The 15,530-nt window shown below is 34.3% G+C and overlaps 1 protein-coding gene across 1 annotated transcript in view; it reads right to left on the reverse strand.

Moving 5' to 3' along the window:
* The window catches only part of LOC150079662 (prolyl endopeptidase-like), a 128,966-nt gene that overhangs the window by 14,468 nt on the left and 98,968 nt on the right, over positions 1 to 15,530 (reverse strand). Inside the window, 3 exon segments of the mRNA XM_090383385.1 lie at positions 5,468 to 5,536; positions 9,133 to 9,289; positions 15,351 to 15,452. Coding sequence (XP_090239511.1) covers positions 5,468 to 5,536; positions 9,133 to 9,289; positions 15,351 to 15,452 — 328 coding nt within the window.

Genomic DNA, 15,530 nt, shown 5'->3' on the forward strand with positions numbered 1-15,530 from the left:
TTATCCCCAGAAATTCGGGTGACTGACTCTTAGACCACCTCAATTCTCTGTCGCCTTTCTTAAAATTCACCATCGAGCAAGAATCGGACAATACCATACCATACTAGGACACCTTTGTCTCACGTGAGGGCATGCGCTTGCAGACAACTGTCTATCGTAAACCAGTGTGTGCTGGCCAGTTGACCAACTTCCGGTCAGCACATGCACACAGCCATCTTCTTGCCACTGCACGAACCTTGTTAACCCGTGCCTGGACCCACTTTAGTAAAAGAGATGAGGGGCACACTGAGATTGCTAAAGTCAAGGTGAATCTTGCAAGGTGTGGCTATCCCACCAGTACCCTTGACAGGTGTGACCTACAGGCACATGACCACGTAAGCGACCAACAGGAACATCCAAGGTAATGACTCAACCGCAAGTGCCTTTATCCTATACTACCCAAACCTATCAACAGGTTTCTAGGGTCCTAAAATCACATGGGATAAAATTTGTACAACTCCCAGGCAGAAAGTTATGATCCCTCATCTCTAAAGTGAAAACACCGGTTCCCACTTTACTACAAAGTAGTCTAGTCTACCGTGACTGCATGTACAGTGCAGTCACGGTAGACTACACTGACTGCTCCATGAGGGAAACTGGGAGACGGCTCAGAACACGAAAGAGCCATCCGCTTAGCGGACACAGAACACTCGGCCATTGCCGAACACTTCTGGTTAACCAACCACAACATTGACCCACACCGCGATGTCATGATTGTAGATAGGTCCCGCCACTACCGGCGGCATGCCTGGTTTCAGTCGTTGAACATCACATGCTCTAATACCTCAGTTAACAGGAGCAGTGGATGTCGTGTCCACCCTATCATTGAAGCAACCATTTTGATGAATGACAACATCCAACAATTACCACGCAGTTCATATACATGACTGGCAGTACACGCCCTCACATTCCACACTCTTAACTGTCAGTTTGACTGATGAAGGTTAGCAAACTAACCGAAAGCTTTTGTATGTATCCAATATATGTGTGTCTTCCAGTTAATATTAAACTTGTCACTACTTATTCTGTCTCCATTTCGCTCTGTGTATTGTAATAAAAATAATATGAATCCAGAGTGCACAGGCCTCTTTAATCATAGTGTTTATGGCTATATTGTTTACAGCCAAATTCACATCGGTCTCTGGCCCACCGGGATTTCCCCAGTAAGTCTTATGGCCAGTCTGCCTGGCTGTAATTGTGCTTTATTTCCTAAAAATGAGTAAAATACTTGAAAAAAAGTGTAAAAAGGAAACATCCTGGTGAAGATACTAGAGGTTCAGAGAGAAAAAGAAACGCAATATATAGAGAGGAAAAATACAAAATTGTGAAACTGAGCAAAATGAAAAGAACATATGATATTGTGTGCTGCACACACCTCATTTAAGCCTGTAGGCCTAAATGAAGCAATGTTGAGAACAATTAGAAAGAATGCAGAGAAGATAAAAGAAACTTTCATTAGCAGGAACAACTCAAAATGTAACAAAATCCATTATATCAAGACAAAGAATTGGGCTAGATTTACAATAAATCTGTTTTGGCAGTTAAGAGCATTCTCTGTTCTAACTTGGAAGAGATGCAACGTCTGTTATCTGTTTGAATAGAAGATCAAACAAAGAAGAAATCAGGAACAAGTTTGTTTACGACAGAAGCAGAAACATTAGCAATATTTTATTATATAATAAAGCACGTATTTCATTACAATTATTTATTGTGTTTGGTAATGTTTTGGTTATAAATGTGTGTTCAATCTTGGGTGGTCGGTACCTAACCCAATTTTTCACATAAGGTCTGTTATTTATATTGCACGAGGGTTTCTAAGAACACAACTACTATGGTATATGAGAACGGACTGTACCACAATACCACCTGCAGATGGCTTGGGTTGTTTTAACAAGGCAAGCAGAGTTCATTGCTTCATGAGGTTCCCACCACATTCTGCTTACCATCAGTGCAAAACAAAGCATATCGTGATTCATCTGACCACAACTTTGTTCCAGTGGTCAATCATGATATTCTCAGCATTACTGCAAGTGGATTTTTTTTTTTTTTTTTTTTCCTGAAAAAAGTGGCTTCCAAGTAAGCAGGCCAATACCCAATTTCAATTCCTTGCACATGATACAGGTTGAATTACGGCAATTCTGGCTTGGTTGAATTCCAATGTTATGTACCTGCACAGCAGTGGGTATCCTATTTTCCATACAGTCCTCCTTAAAGTATGACAGCTTTGCTCTTGTATTGTTTTTCTGCCATGTTTATGCCTTTGAGATGTAAGAACTGCTTGCTTGCTTATTAAAAAGCTTTGAGATGGATGCTTTTGAGAAACCAGTTATGTCTGGTTTCTTCAAACAGCTACTGCTATCCACAATAAGATCTTTTTCAAAGTCTGACAGATCATGTTTCCCCATTCTGGTTTCAGATTACTACAGTTGAATAGCCTGTGCAGTCTTTATATGCAATGAGGCAACAAGTCTTTGTTTCATCACACCATGTCACTGATTTCTTTGCATCTTTGCTTTTCTTCTGTCTGTGACTGTCTTAATACAAAGGTTTTTATGTATTTTTTTTTGGTCTTATTTTTAAATAAGACCAAATCTATAAATAATTATAAAGTAATATAATATAAATAAAGTTATAGATTATTAAATTGCTTATTTTGATGTACCAACTTTTAACAGATTTATACAGGGTGTCTCAAAATATTGGTACAAACATTTAGGGGAGGTAGGTAACATATAAAGGAATGTGAATCGCATAGGAACCCATAACTGGAAATGTCACGGGAAAGTAGTAGCAGAGGCACAAGAAGCAGAAATGACACAAGACAGTAATTAGTGGCAAACATTTATTTGACATATTAACAATGGAGTACGAGATGAATGCATTTCATGATGTTACAACAGATGCTCGAAGGTTCCACCATGAGACGCAATGCATGCATGACACCGACGCAGCATGGATTGGCGGACACAGTCAAACACACCTGGAGTTACTTTGACAGTAGCAGCAGTGCAGACGAGTCTCGCCACGAGATCCATTTCCATCTCCACAGGCGATTCATACACGATAGATTTGAGGGCCCCCCACAGAAAGAAATCAAGGCTCGATAAATCAGGTGAGCATGGGAGCCAGGCAACGGATCCACCACGGCCAATCCATCGACGCCCAAAATGCCTGTTCAAATGGTCACAAACACACCTTCCATAATGGGCAGGCGCCCCGTCATGTTGAAACCAAATGTTGCATCTCAAATTTGCTGGAACATCGTCAACTAACCCTGGTAGAACTTGTTCAAGAAAGATTCAATATTTAGCAGAGTTCATGCGGGATGGTAACAGGTGTAGGCCGACTAAGCAGTCACCGACCACACCTGCCCACACATTTATTGCAAAGCGATGTTGTGCCGCACACCATGAACAAAACATTGAACTTTTCCCTCTCGCGAACTGATGAACAGCACCGTCTACCGACTTACGCGACGTTTCTGGGTTCCTAAGGGTTATGGGTTCCTAAGCGATTCACATTCCTTTAGATGTTACCTACCTCCCCTAAACGTTTGTACCAATATTTTTGAGACACCCTGTATAACTTAGATTTGTTGAGAATTACTTATGCATTATAAGTAATATTCTTACAGGAGCATTTCACATTAATAAAAATAGAATGAGAGGCCCCCCTTTGGTAGTCTCTACATAGAGGTTCAAAAATTCTAATTACATCACTTGTCACAGTACACATTTAAAACTCATGACAAACTGTTAAATATTAAAGATAGACAGTGGGCACATAAAAGGAAATATGACGACAGAGTGCTTTTCCATAAAGTCTGAATGAATTCAGTAATAATATTTAAGTATGATTCATTTACTCCCGGCACAACATTTATAATGACGAAATTAAAAAATATGCTATCATTCACAACTGCTCATTAAGCATGTCTGCCTACTTCAGAGTTTCAGAAAGGATACTAATAAATTATGTGCACAAGTATAAAGCAATAAAACTAATATTTGTAAATAAGAGTCAAAATAAGCACTCTTTGGCAGGAAACACGAGTGAAACAATTTCTGTAGTAAAGTATACCAGTACCGACAAACTGCAGACAAATAATAGTACTTAAAAGGATTACACTAACTGTTGAAGTAGTTGATGCAATCCTTTTGACACTCCTTTTCAAAGGTTTTCATAGGACCCTGCAATAGCAGTAGCTATTGCAGGGTCCTATGACTGCAATAGCATCCTTAATTGCTGTAAGACACTATATGTCTTTTCAGTTCAACATGCCTCAAGACCTGCCTGCCTGCCATTCACATGCTATTTATTTGTTTGAGCTCTGTGAGATGGTTCTCACAACACAAAGTATCATAATGATGTCTCAAGTAAAAGCCCAGAGAACGCAAATATGATTTTATCTTGCAATTACGTGAAACTCTGCAACAGAAAAATCGGCTGCTTCATTGGACATCCTTTCTATGTTTCTTTCTTTTATATTCTGGAAAGGGAGGGAGAGAAGTGTATGACAGCTTTAAATACTTCATATATAATTTTAAAAATTACAAGGAACAATCCCCTGTAACAAAGTGAAAAATCTAAAATTTATAAAAAATATCAAAAGTATTCAAAATTATGGTTCTATTTACAAATTTTTACAAAAGTTTGTAAAAGTCAAAGGTCAATGTCCTTGAGGGAAACTCCTCAAGCATAACATAAGCTGATTGTCAATTTATTTATTGTAATGTCTGAGACAACTTTTAGTTCTCACTGTGCACTACATTAAGCAGATATTTCAAATAAGGGGACCTCAAGCATTATAGGGAAATAAGTGGCATAAAAAGCAATATGAAACAAGTGACTTTACAATTTGGCCTTGCAACACTTGAGATGTTTTTCAAAGAAAGAAGGAAAAAAAAAAAAGAAACACATTTTCTTCACAGTACAAAGATTACTCAACCATGAAAAAAGTTTCTGACCTAACGAATAATTTTTTCCCCTTTAACATGTTAATAATACCATTTTTCATCAAAGACCAATGCAATTTTATAGTAGGATCTTATATTGTTCAATAGGAACTACTCCTTGTCACAATATTCTGTGTGTAATGACTTACTTTGGTGAGAATAATGCAATACTGATAAACCAACTGATTTGTGCCCAACCGAACCACTATGGGAAAATGGAAAGAGGCTTCAAGAATCATCCAGAGGCAAGCATCACTTAACAATTTAAATACAGTTCTGCTAGAGGAACACTTTCCATATAATTGTGGAAAGTATTATATTGCTATAATCCATGCCAAAAGAAGCCCTATCCAGTATTAAGATGTCATCTGTAAAATACCGTCTTTCCATGTATATTAGTCAAAAAGTTATTAAAAGGTGCAAATGATAAAATATAAGTGAGAATCTCTGAAAATCAAGAAAAGTACACTTACAATTTTTGTTGTAGGCTTTCCATGACCATGTCCTGCTTTGGTGTCTACCCTGATCATCAAAGGATTAGTCTGAAAGTAAGAACAATCATATAAATATGAACATAGTAAAAGTTATAAAACTGGAAATCGACAATTGCATTAAATTAAACTTGTTATCCATGTAATAACACTCAATTTTTATCCAGATAAAGCTTTTATTGAATATGTTACAACAGTAACATATTCAATAAATGCTTTAGATTATCTATTCATCCCATCAGCACCATTTCTCCTCTCCATTAAGAATGCTGAACTGGTTGCATGCCAACTGCTAGTGTTTCTGTCATGCAATGTGAGAAAATGGCTGCCAATGATGTGCTGTTTAATTGACATCCAGCAATGGATACAAATATACCTAACAGCATGTATACCAGCCTTTAGCAGCAATGACAACAGAAATCCTGTATAATATAAATTACACTAGTTCTGCACAGGTGTCTGGTATTCCATCCCTGTCGGAGAATGAACTCTTGATCAGTCAGATTCACTGCCTGCTGAGACACCTCAGATTCATTATTCCAAATGATATCACAACAAGAGCAACAGTTTTCCAAAGACTGCTTTATATGCTTTGTGTAAGGCGGGAAGGACTGTTACAATAAAACAGATAACTAAGCAATTTTCTTTCCATGGTTTTTGTGTAATTGGCTGCAATTGATTTAAAGGAAAATAATGAATTCTTTGAAAGAAATCAGAATGTATCATTATTTGTATCACAGCCTTTCTTTCTGCCAAATTAAACTGTGTACTTTAAATTGAAGGTACCAAAGATCTCAGCAGCTTAGGACCATTTTCTGAGAGAGAAATAGCTGTGAAATCTTTGAGCTGGCTGTGTGCAATTTATGTTTTTAATATTACTATATCCAATAGAATATACAGTAATCCTCAGATTTAGTGATGGAAATTGACAGTTACCATAAGAATTTCAACATCACTGGTTTTTGCACAACCATTATAGACAAAAATGAAATTTGGAGCTGCTTGTGTAGTTAATGTCATGGTGGCACAAATAAAATGCATATTTCTCATTTAAATAAGGTTACTTGGAAAATATTTTACATTTCATACTGTTTAAACTTAGCAGTCTTTCTTTGAATGATGCCAACTACTAACAACTTCAAGGCAGGATTGCTATTACAAAAAAAAACAACAAAAAAAAAACAACGATATATTAAGTGTTGATGGAGACAATCTTGCTAGTATTCACTTTAACCATATAACAGCAAAAGATTATAGCTTTGTGATTTAAAATATCAATTATTTAGCTTACATGTATTGTTAGTGCAAAAGCCTTTTAATATATAGCAAATTCACAGAGGATGCAGAGTGTTCAACAACAGCATCATTATTATATCTTATATTGCAAAATGCTTCATGAGCTGCCTAGTCACACACTTGCAAATAAATAGTTTCCCCAGTAGAGAAGACTATTGTTATTTTTTCTCACTTTTGAGTGCTGCCACTCAGACAGCAATATTTCAGGAATTATCATTGCTTATTAGTGGGTGGTTAGGCACACAAGTGTATACCTAGAAGTGAAAAATTTTCACAAAATGAGAGATTGCCAAAAAGGTACAGGAAATTAATTGAAGCGGTTTATGGCCATACTGCAAGAATTTACTCTGCTCACCAAGAATATATTCATACACTCTAGGTGCTAACCTGCCTACTGATGAGGGAACAATTTCTAAAATGGTGCCATCTGGGTACTCAAAACTGAGAATAAATAGTCTTTTCTAGCAGCATTATTTATTTGAAAGCGCATGACTAGGCAACTCACGAAGGATTTAACAATATGAGATGTATCAATAATGATGCTATTTTGCAAACAAAGCAAGAATTTATTTTACTGCATATTAAAATGATGTTTTTGCATTATCCAATAAGTGTTAGTAAATTCTTGCAATATGAGGCCTTAAGCTACTTTATATTATTCATAAATGTATTAGAGAATAAACATCAAATAATGCGAGGGAACAGGCTAATTTTAGCATAGAACTGAATGGGCAAAATCTTTTGCTAGTATTCTGACTTAACAAAAAACATGTTATAATAATTAAATGCCAAATTTATTTTAAAAAAAGAGAGCTAGCATCTTAATTTTAAATTTTAAGATTTTAAAACTTAAATTATTTTAAATTCATCACAATTTACAAAATTTATAAAAAATTGGAGAAATGGAGAGTCAGAGATTGAAATGAATGTGGGAACTCTTCTATCAAATCTGAGAGGTGACAATACAAAATTAGAATACAAATTTAGGGTCTGCCTCTGTACACGGATAAGCAATTTCATAATTTCCAGATACCACAGGGTGTTTCATAAGTCCCAGGATGTTGTCTGTTTTTGTGCCTATTTGAGATCCGATGATAATCCATAGTTTCTTTGCTTTCTTTTTTAAATGTTTCTTTTTGCTTGTTTCAAGTAATATGACAAATACCAGTCCATTTACAGTGAAAGAAAGTCTAATAGCATTAGTGTGATATACCACGAGAGGCCACACACAAAACAGACAGTAAAATAGGTGCAAGAAGGCTTCAAAGCGAGATCTGGAAAGCCAGTGCCATCCGAATTGAATCTTCGTTAGGAAGAGATGGCATTTTAGAATGGAAATATACTAGATGCCAAATGCAGCAGATGGCCAAAAAATTTATCATCTGGAATTGAAAAATATTCAGGCATCCATTCTCAAATATCCAAAAATATCATTACGAAAATAGTCTGCAGAGTTGGAGTATTTTGCAAACATCATTATATCATGAAAGGAGACTGACAGCTTGCTGCAGCAAGCTGTCAGAAGCAAAACTAAACACTAAAAAGCAAGCGAACAAACTGAAGTCATATTTAGTGATGAGTGTGCTGTTCATTTCAGTTCATCTCCATGCAATGTTTACTTTTGGAGAATGCCAATCCACATTATGTATTTGAGTATGGAATGAAATTTATTTTCAGCAGAATGGGGCACCTGTGCATCATGTATCTGCAGTTTGAAATTATCTCAACCAAATTTTCCCTAACCATTGGATTAGCAGGTCTTTGCCAACACTTCCATGACTAGCATGCAGCCCCAACCTGACCCCTGTGGAGTTATGTCAAAGCTAAGGTTGTGGAATGCTGCATGGTATCTGTTGATGAACTGAAACAATGAATACAAATGGGCCTGTTGTACTGGATTGCATTGTGTAAGGATTTTAATGATACTGTATATATCCAGTAATAAATTTAATGACAAATGACAAGAATGTAGCTTTCAGGGTAAAATTTTATTGCTGGATATATACAGTATCATTAATTTCCTGAAACAATGAATTCAGAATGCATTTGCAATGATAACACACAGAATGTTGTGTCAGTTTTCACATCGTACATGGAGAAGAATTATCTTGTGGCATGATGGTGGTGGATACCATACTGATGTCACGCACTTGATATCTAAAGCACATGATATTGTACTATTGTAATAAGTAGTGGTATTAATGATTTATATGGCACAAAGAATGCAAGTGAAATAGTTCACTGAACTTTCAGTAAAGATTCAGAAAATTCAATTAGTCCATTTAAAACAACCAGTAAGAATTAACTATTCAAATCTTATAATAAAAAAAAAAAAAAAAAAATTGCATTACCTGTTTTTCATAACTTCCAAGTGTATGTTGTAATTCTGCAATAAACTTCATTGAATGAAGTGGCACCACTCTATCATCATGGTCAGCAGTGAGTAGCAGCACTGCAGGATACTCTTCTCCATCTTGTGGGATTCGAATATTGTGCAGAGGTGAGTAACTAAAAAATGTTATAATTTCTTATACATATTTTTTACAAAATATGACTTTTTCATTTAATATAGCCAAACTACCTTTACTACTCTGCATTAGATTTTATTCACTTAGTGTTACTTACATTGGTCATATTATTTTCAGGATTATTCATCTTTGATATTTTGACTGGGAGTTAAAAATATAATGCATTTTCACATTTTCAAAATGGGTCAAAAAATTTAAGTTCAACATTCTGATATTGACATGTAACAAACAGATCAGTCTTGCACTTATTTAATTTTAAGTGATGCAATCAATTATTTTTTATATATAGTATATAGTCTGATTTAAAATACAAAATGTTTTTACCAATCTTTTTGCATTTAAAAAAGTGAAGATTTATCCTGTGATCCAAAATTTTGCAGTTTTTATCTGAAGATCTTGAATCTACTCCAGTGACATACTTTTACAAATCCTTGTTTTTAGTAGAGAAGAAAATTATAGCTTTGTACACAAGCTACTGATGGAGGACATGTGCACTTATGCTACCAAAAAAGCTTCCTGCCACCACTATGGTGGTCAACTGGTTGAACTCGTTCTGAACAATTTTATTTGCGACAATATATACTTTTTTTTTTGTTATGGTTTGCATGATTTTACATTAACAAGGGATATAAAATTAGGAGTCCATGAGGATACAGATTCTCAAATACAATATTTTTCAAAAGTGCATATAAATAAAAATTGCATTTTTAAAAAATAATCTTCAAATAACTATTGCAAAGTCAAAAATTCACAGTTACAAAAATTTAATTTTAAGATATAGCCAAAAAATGTGTTCTCTTCTCTTTAATCCTATAACGCACGAATTTTTATTTTAAGAAAAAAAATTTTTTTTCCCTTTTTTATTCTTTATTTCCATAGTTATTAAACTAAAATACATTTAAAAAATGTCAAGTTTACAATTTTTTTCATGTTACTAAATCGTCACATTTGTCCTTGGATTCATATGTGCATATAGAAAAATTAAATGCACCTTAATTTCTATATTATTTTATCTTATTTCATTGATTTTTTTTAATAAAAAAAGATAACGGACTGAAAAATTAATTTATTTACAAATACAGTTGATTCCGGTTATTTGGGACACATCGGGACTAGTGTATTTTGGCCCAATTAAGCGGCTGCCCCAATTATCCGAAGTTTCACGTAAATACAGTAGTTAAAAATACAATGTACATCCCCCCCCCCCCGCTTTACAATTAGTTCACTGTACAATCAAATCACGTTACGACGAACTCACCATAGTAAAGTACCGTTCACTATACAATGTGCAGTAAGCGCTGGTCATTATGATCACGTTTGTGAATTGAATTTTAATTCTATTAAACAGCGATTCTAATTAGTGAAAATAGGAGGAATGTTATCTACAGGCTATAAAAGTAAAGATATATTTAGCACAAATTTACCCTTTATTACCTTACCAATTAAAAAATTAAATGATACGGGGAAATCGGAAGAATATACGTGATAATCGGAATAATTAATATATACTGTAATATGTACATACTAACTAAACTAGTTGACATTTCTGTTCACTGACATTTGTCGGTGGGGGCTGAAATTTAAAACAATAAAAAGATAAGCAATCAATAACAAAAAAACACTGCACACACAAATTGCAAGTAACACAATACGTGCAAGTGGGAACGGAGTAACGAGTTACAAAGCTTTAAAAATAGGAATGAAGAGAAGATTCTGAAAATTATTTTTTTTTTTTATATATGATTGAAGATTCCATGGAAGTGTAAACACATTTTACCATAATAACCCACAGAATTTCAGCTGTCAGTATTATCGCAAATTCAATAAGATCGAGTTTACTATCCATTTATGATAGATTTCACTAACAGAAAAGCCCAATAAACAGGTGACTGCTAATTGTTTTATGGTTGTGACCTCCAAAAATCTGACCAAACTACGTGGTACGGTCAGAGAAAATCTTAGGGTAATCTCCAGTGGTGCGGTCTCCTGCCCCGATTAAATGACATTTTGTCCCAATTAAGCGAAGTAAACTCTGGCTATTTTCTCGACTGGGTTCTGTTTTTTAAGATTTGCCCCAAATAAACAGTGGCCCAAATAACCGGAATCCACTGTACTATAATGTAACACAAAATATAATTATTATTTATAATTGTTTTGTATGAAATTCGACAAAGCAATTTTTTGCTTTTGTGATACAAAGATGGACTTTGCACTTGCTGCAGAAAAATACTGGTGTGCTCTTGCAATTAACATTTTTACATCTGCCGCTGTCTGTGATCTCAGGATAGTGGTGAAGACCATCCAAATGGATTCTGCTCCAGGGATACTTTTGGTGGCAGGATCTCTTTTCCTTTTTTTTTTGAAAATTCCACATCAGTAGAGCTAGCAGAAGGTTGACCTCTTTTTGTTGGCTTATTACTTTTTCCTTCAAGAAGAAGGGCTTCAGCAATGCTCATTATGAATCCTTGCAGATTAACAATGTTCTTTTTTGGTACCTGTAGACTCTCACAATCTCTACGGTAAAGTAACCAAGAGTTCACAACAGTCACATCTATAAAGTGAAAAAATAGTTTGTGGTGATATTTCTTTGACCTGGTGTGAATTCTGTAGTGTGAAATCAGTGAATCCATTAAATCAACACCACCCATAAACTGATTATAGGTTTTTACAATAGCTGGGCAAGAGATTGTGATACTTTTTTGTCTTTTTGTCATATTGTTTTCAATTGTTCATTGGTTCTGCCAATGAAAAAGTTGACATTAGATTTACAACTATTATCTGCCCATTTCACTACCCATACTTCAATATCTTCAACTAGAACAATCACTTCTTGATGGGATCCTTTTCCTCTTTTCATCAAATCTTTGTCATTGATTAGTGTGTACCTAAGCTATATATATTTTTTCTTTGCTTACCACATTTGAACTAGCTCCCAATTCACCTGATACTGGTTCAGTTTTTTCTGAATATATGAAAAAGTCATACATGATGCCTTTTTCATTGCAAAGAACAAACAATTTGTATCCCCACTTATGTAGTTTGCTGGGAACATACTGTTTTATGCCGGATCTGCCTTTGAATGGAACTATTTGTTCATCCACGCATAGCATTTGGGACATTAGAATTTCCCCGAAACTTTTTTTTTTGTAAATGATCCATCAAAGGCCGAATCTTGAATAATTTATTAGTTTTCTCATTAGGTAAGGGTATTTGTGTATTGTCATTGAAGCGAATCTTGGACTTATATCTTCCCATCTATCTCTACTCATCACTTCTGATACAATAGGACAGTTTAGTTTGCCTTTCCAATACAAATGTGAATTTGAGAGCTTCACCATAGACATCGCAAGCAGTATATCTAAAAATTGCTCAAGCTCCTGACTACTCAGCGCAGACTCTTATTTGGATTTTGCTGGATTGCACATAGATTTGACTGGTCCACAATATGAGCAGTAATATCTTCCAAGAAAAAATGTCTAAAAATATTCAACAGGACGTTTCACTACTCCAGAAGGTTCTATTTGTCCTAACCACTCAGGCGTAGGTCTAGTTATGCCCTCTGCTGAAATGTGTTGCCAGAGAGGAATTTCCCTTCAATTTCTTGATGTAAATGGCTTTGAACTTGTGTTGGAACTGCTGCTTCACTAGTTTCTTCACCTTCAAGAAATTGGCTTCTAATTCATCTAAATCAGAATCATTGGGCATATACTCACTTCCTATAATAGAGGGAAAATAAATATTGTTATCAAAATAGCTTGACTATCAATATAATAAAAACGTTACACAGTAACATATCAAAATTACCAGAATAAATATATATTATAATTACCAATTTCATCCAAATTAGCATCTGGTCCCTTGTCTGAGTGTGTACTGCTTTCATCTATCTCATAAGTCTGCTGTTTTCCGTAAAACGTAACACAATCCATGATGTGTAGATTTGTCTTAGTAGGTTCAAAAGACAAATGTGACGATTTCGTCACATTTGTGACGAAATCGTCACAAATATGCAGAAATATACAAGAAATATATATTTCTTGTATATTTCAAGTATGCAGATATATACAAGAAATATGTTTTTCAATGAATATTACATCCTCACTATGGAAACCACTGTTTTGTGGATATATACAAAAAATATCAACACTACAATTTCGCTAGATTAATAGTAATCGTAAAAAATACTAAGCGCCCAACAACCACTTAACCTCGAATGCACAATCTGTGAAACACATGCTATTAGTCAGCTATTTGCCGCTAAAATGTCCGACTACCGGTCTGCATTTGTACTAGTAAAGCATGATGAATTCATTGATATCGATGGTAGCTCCATAAACTTTCTATTTTCTGTATCAGATATGTTATAACCAAACATTACGAAAACGTTGCCCTCGGCATTATAAGGTTAAATTATTTCTCACCCCCCACAATCTGGGGAAAAGCATTTGCAGAGATAAATCTTGTGAATAAGAAGGATAATCATGCTACATGATCTTTTTTTTTAAATTTTTTTAGCCATAAACTTGTTACAGAAAATATATAACAACCCAATGAATTGGTTAGAATGGCCAAATCTTTCACCTTTTTCTGTTACTGTTCATCATAAACATTCTCCTTAATATTTTTAAACTTTTTAAAGTAGTCATTAAGCTTTTTATTTATATGTAACTTCATATGAGAAACTTGATGCAATATCTATCTATTGCAGATTTTCCCCAACTTCATACAAAATTTGATATTAATTCTTTGGTCTATAAACTAAAATTACTCATTTTCATGACATAAAGAAAAAACACAAATTACCAATAGAATCTTACAAAATCTAAAGAAATATTTATTTCTTATTAAAAGTTATATACATACACAAAATGAAAAAAGTAAGTCTAGAATGGTGGAGGAGGGGTAGGGAGGGAGACAAAGCATGTTAGAAACTGTTAATGGCTAGCATAAATGCATTTAACAATCTCAACTTCTAGCACATTGGTTATTTTGCTTACATACAAGTGTTTCTAAAAAATATCAACGAAGAAGTCAAAATATCATTCAGAATTACCTGAACATTAAGGGAATAAAGTGTATTAAAATGCCCAAATTTGTGGCTTGCACTGTTAAGCCTAAGCTGAATACAGATTTAGTTGAACGTAACACAAAGTACATGGATGTGTATATTGTGCATGCACATTCAGGAACTGTGATGGACCTGTTCAAGAACTTTAACTGAAAAGGAGGGCCTGTCCTTTTCAATCAAGGAATACTCTTTGAGAAAGTCCCACCCCATGTTAAAAAGATTTCATTAATAATATTAATTCAAATAGCTAAACTATTATTAATTTATAGCTAATACAAAAAAAAAAAAATTATACCTTAATTTTAACTAAGAAATGTTATCAACATTCAAAACAGAGAAATGTACTCTACCCTTCTCCAGGAAAGTACTTTTTTTTTTTCCTCTTTCTTTGCTTAAAAGCAAAATTCAATAACAAACCTTAAAGCATTAATGAGAGGCTACTAGTTCCAAAAATGGAATCAGCAGTCCATGAAAAATTAATTTGCTTACTAACTAACCTGTTGCTAAAAAAAAAGAAGATTTTAAAGTTTTACTTTCCCTCACCTCAACTTCCTGACATGTTTAATACTTGGCGGCAATTCTTTAGAGGATGGCTAAAGAAAATCCCATGTCTCAAACCACAATAGTATAACTACTGTAGAGAGTAATTTCTAAAGGATCAGGATTCATAAGCCTCAAGCTGGGATAATTAATCTTAACTGTAGAAATCTTAACTTGGCTTGAAGTTCTTATACATCTTAAACCTTTTGACATTTTCATATATTAGCTTGTACATTAATATAAAAAAATTATCCATGTTGATGTTACCATTATGGGAAATTAACATCCACCACAAGCAGGTTAATGCATATTTATTAAATGAGAATGAAAAGATATATATTTATTACCTTTTTAAATTTATTTAATTTGCAAAGTAAAGCATAGATAATTTGAATATATGCAATATAAATATATAATAAGAAATTTCTCTTACTTGTGCAAATAAGTAAACTGTTTTTCATTGTCAGAGCTACCAAAATCTGATTCCCAGGCATGTCCTATAGTGAATTTATGGAACCGTAACATATCCATTACCCTTAAATGAAATAAGTAAATACTTTATAAAGTGATACCAAGCAGAATTTTGTTTTCATTGACTAATTTTAAAAGAACT

This window comes from Mastigoproctus giganteus, chromosome 10 (assembly GCF_048544385.1).
Source record: "Mastigoproctus giganteus isolate SK-2022 chromosome 10, ASM4854438v1, whole genome shotgun sequence".
Lineage (NCBI taxonomy): Eukaryota > Metazoa > Arthropoda > Arachnida > Uropygi > Thelyphonidae > Mastigoproctus > Mastigoproctus giganteus.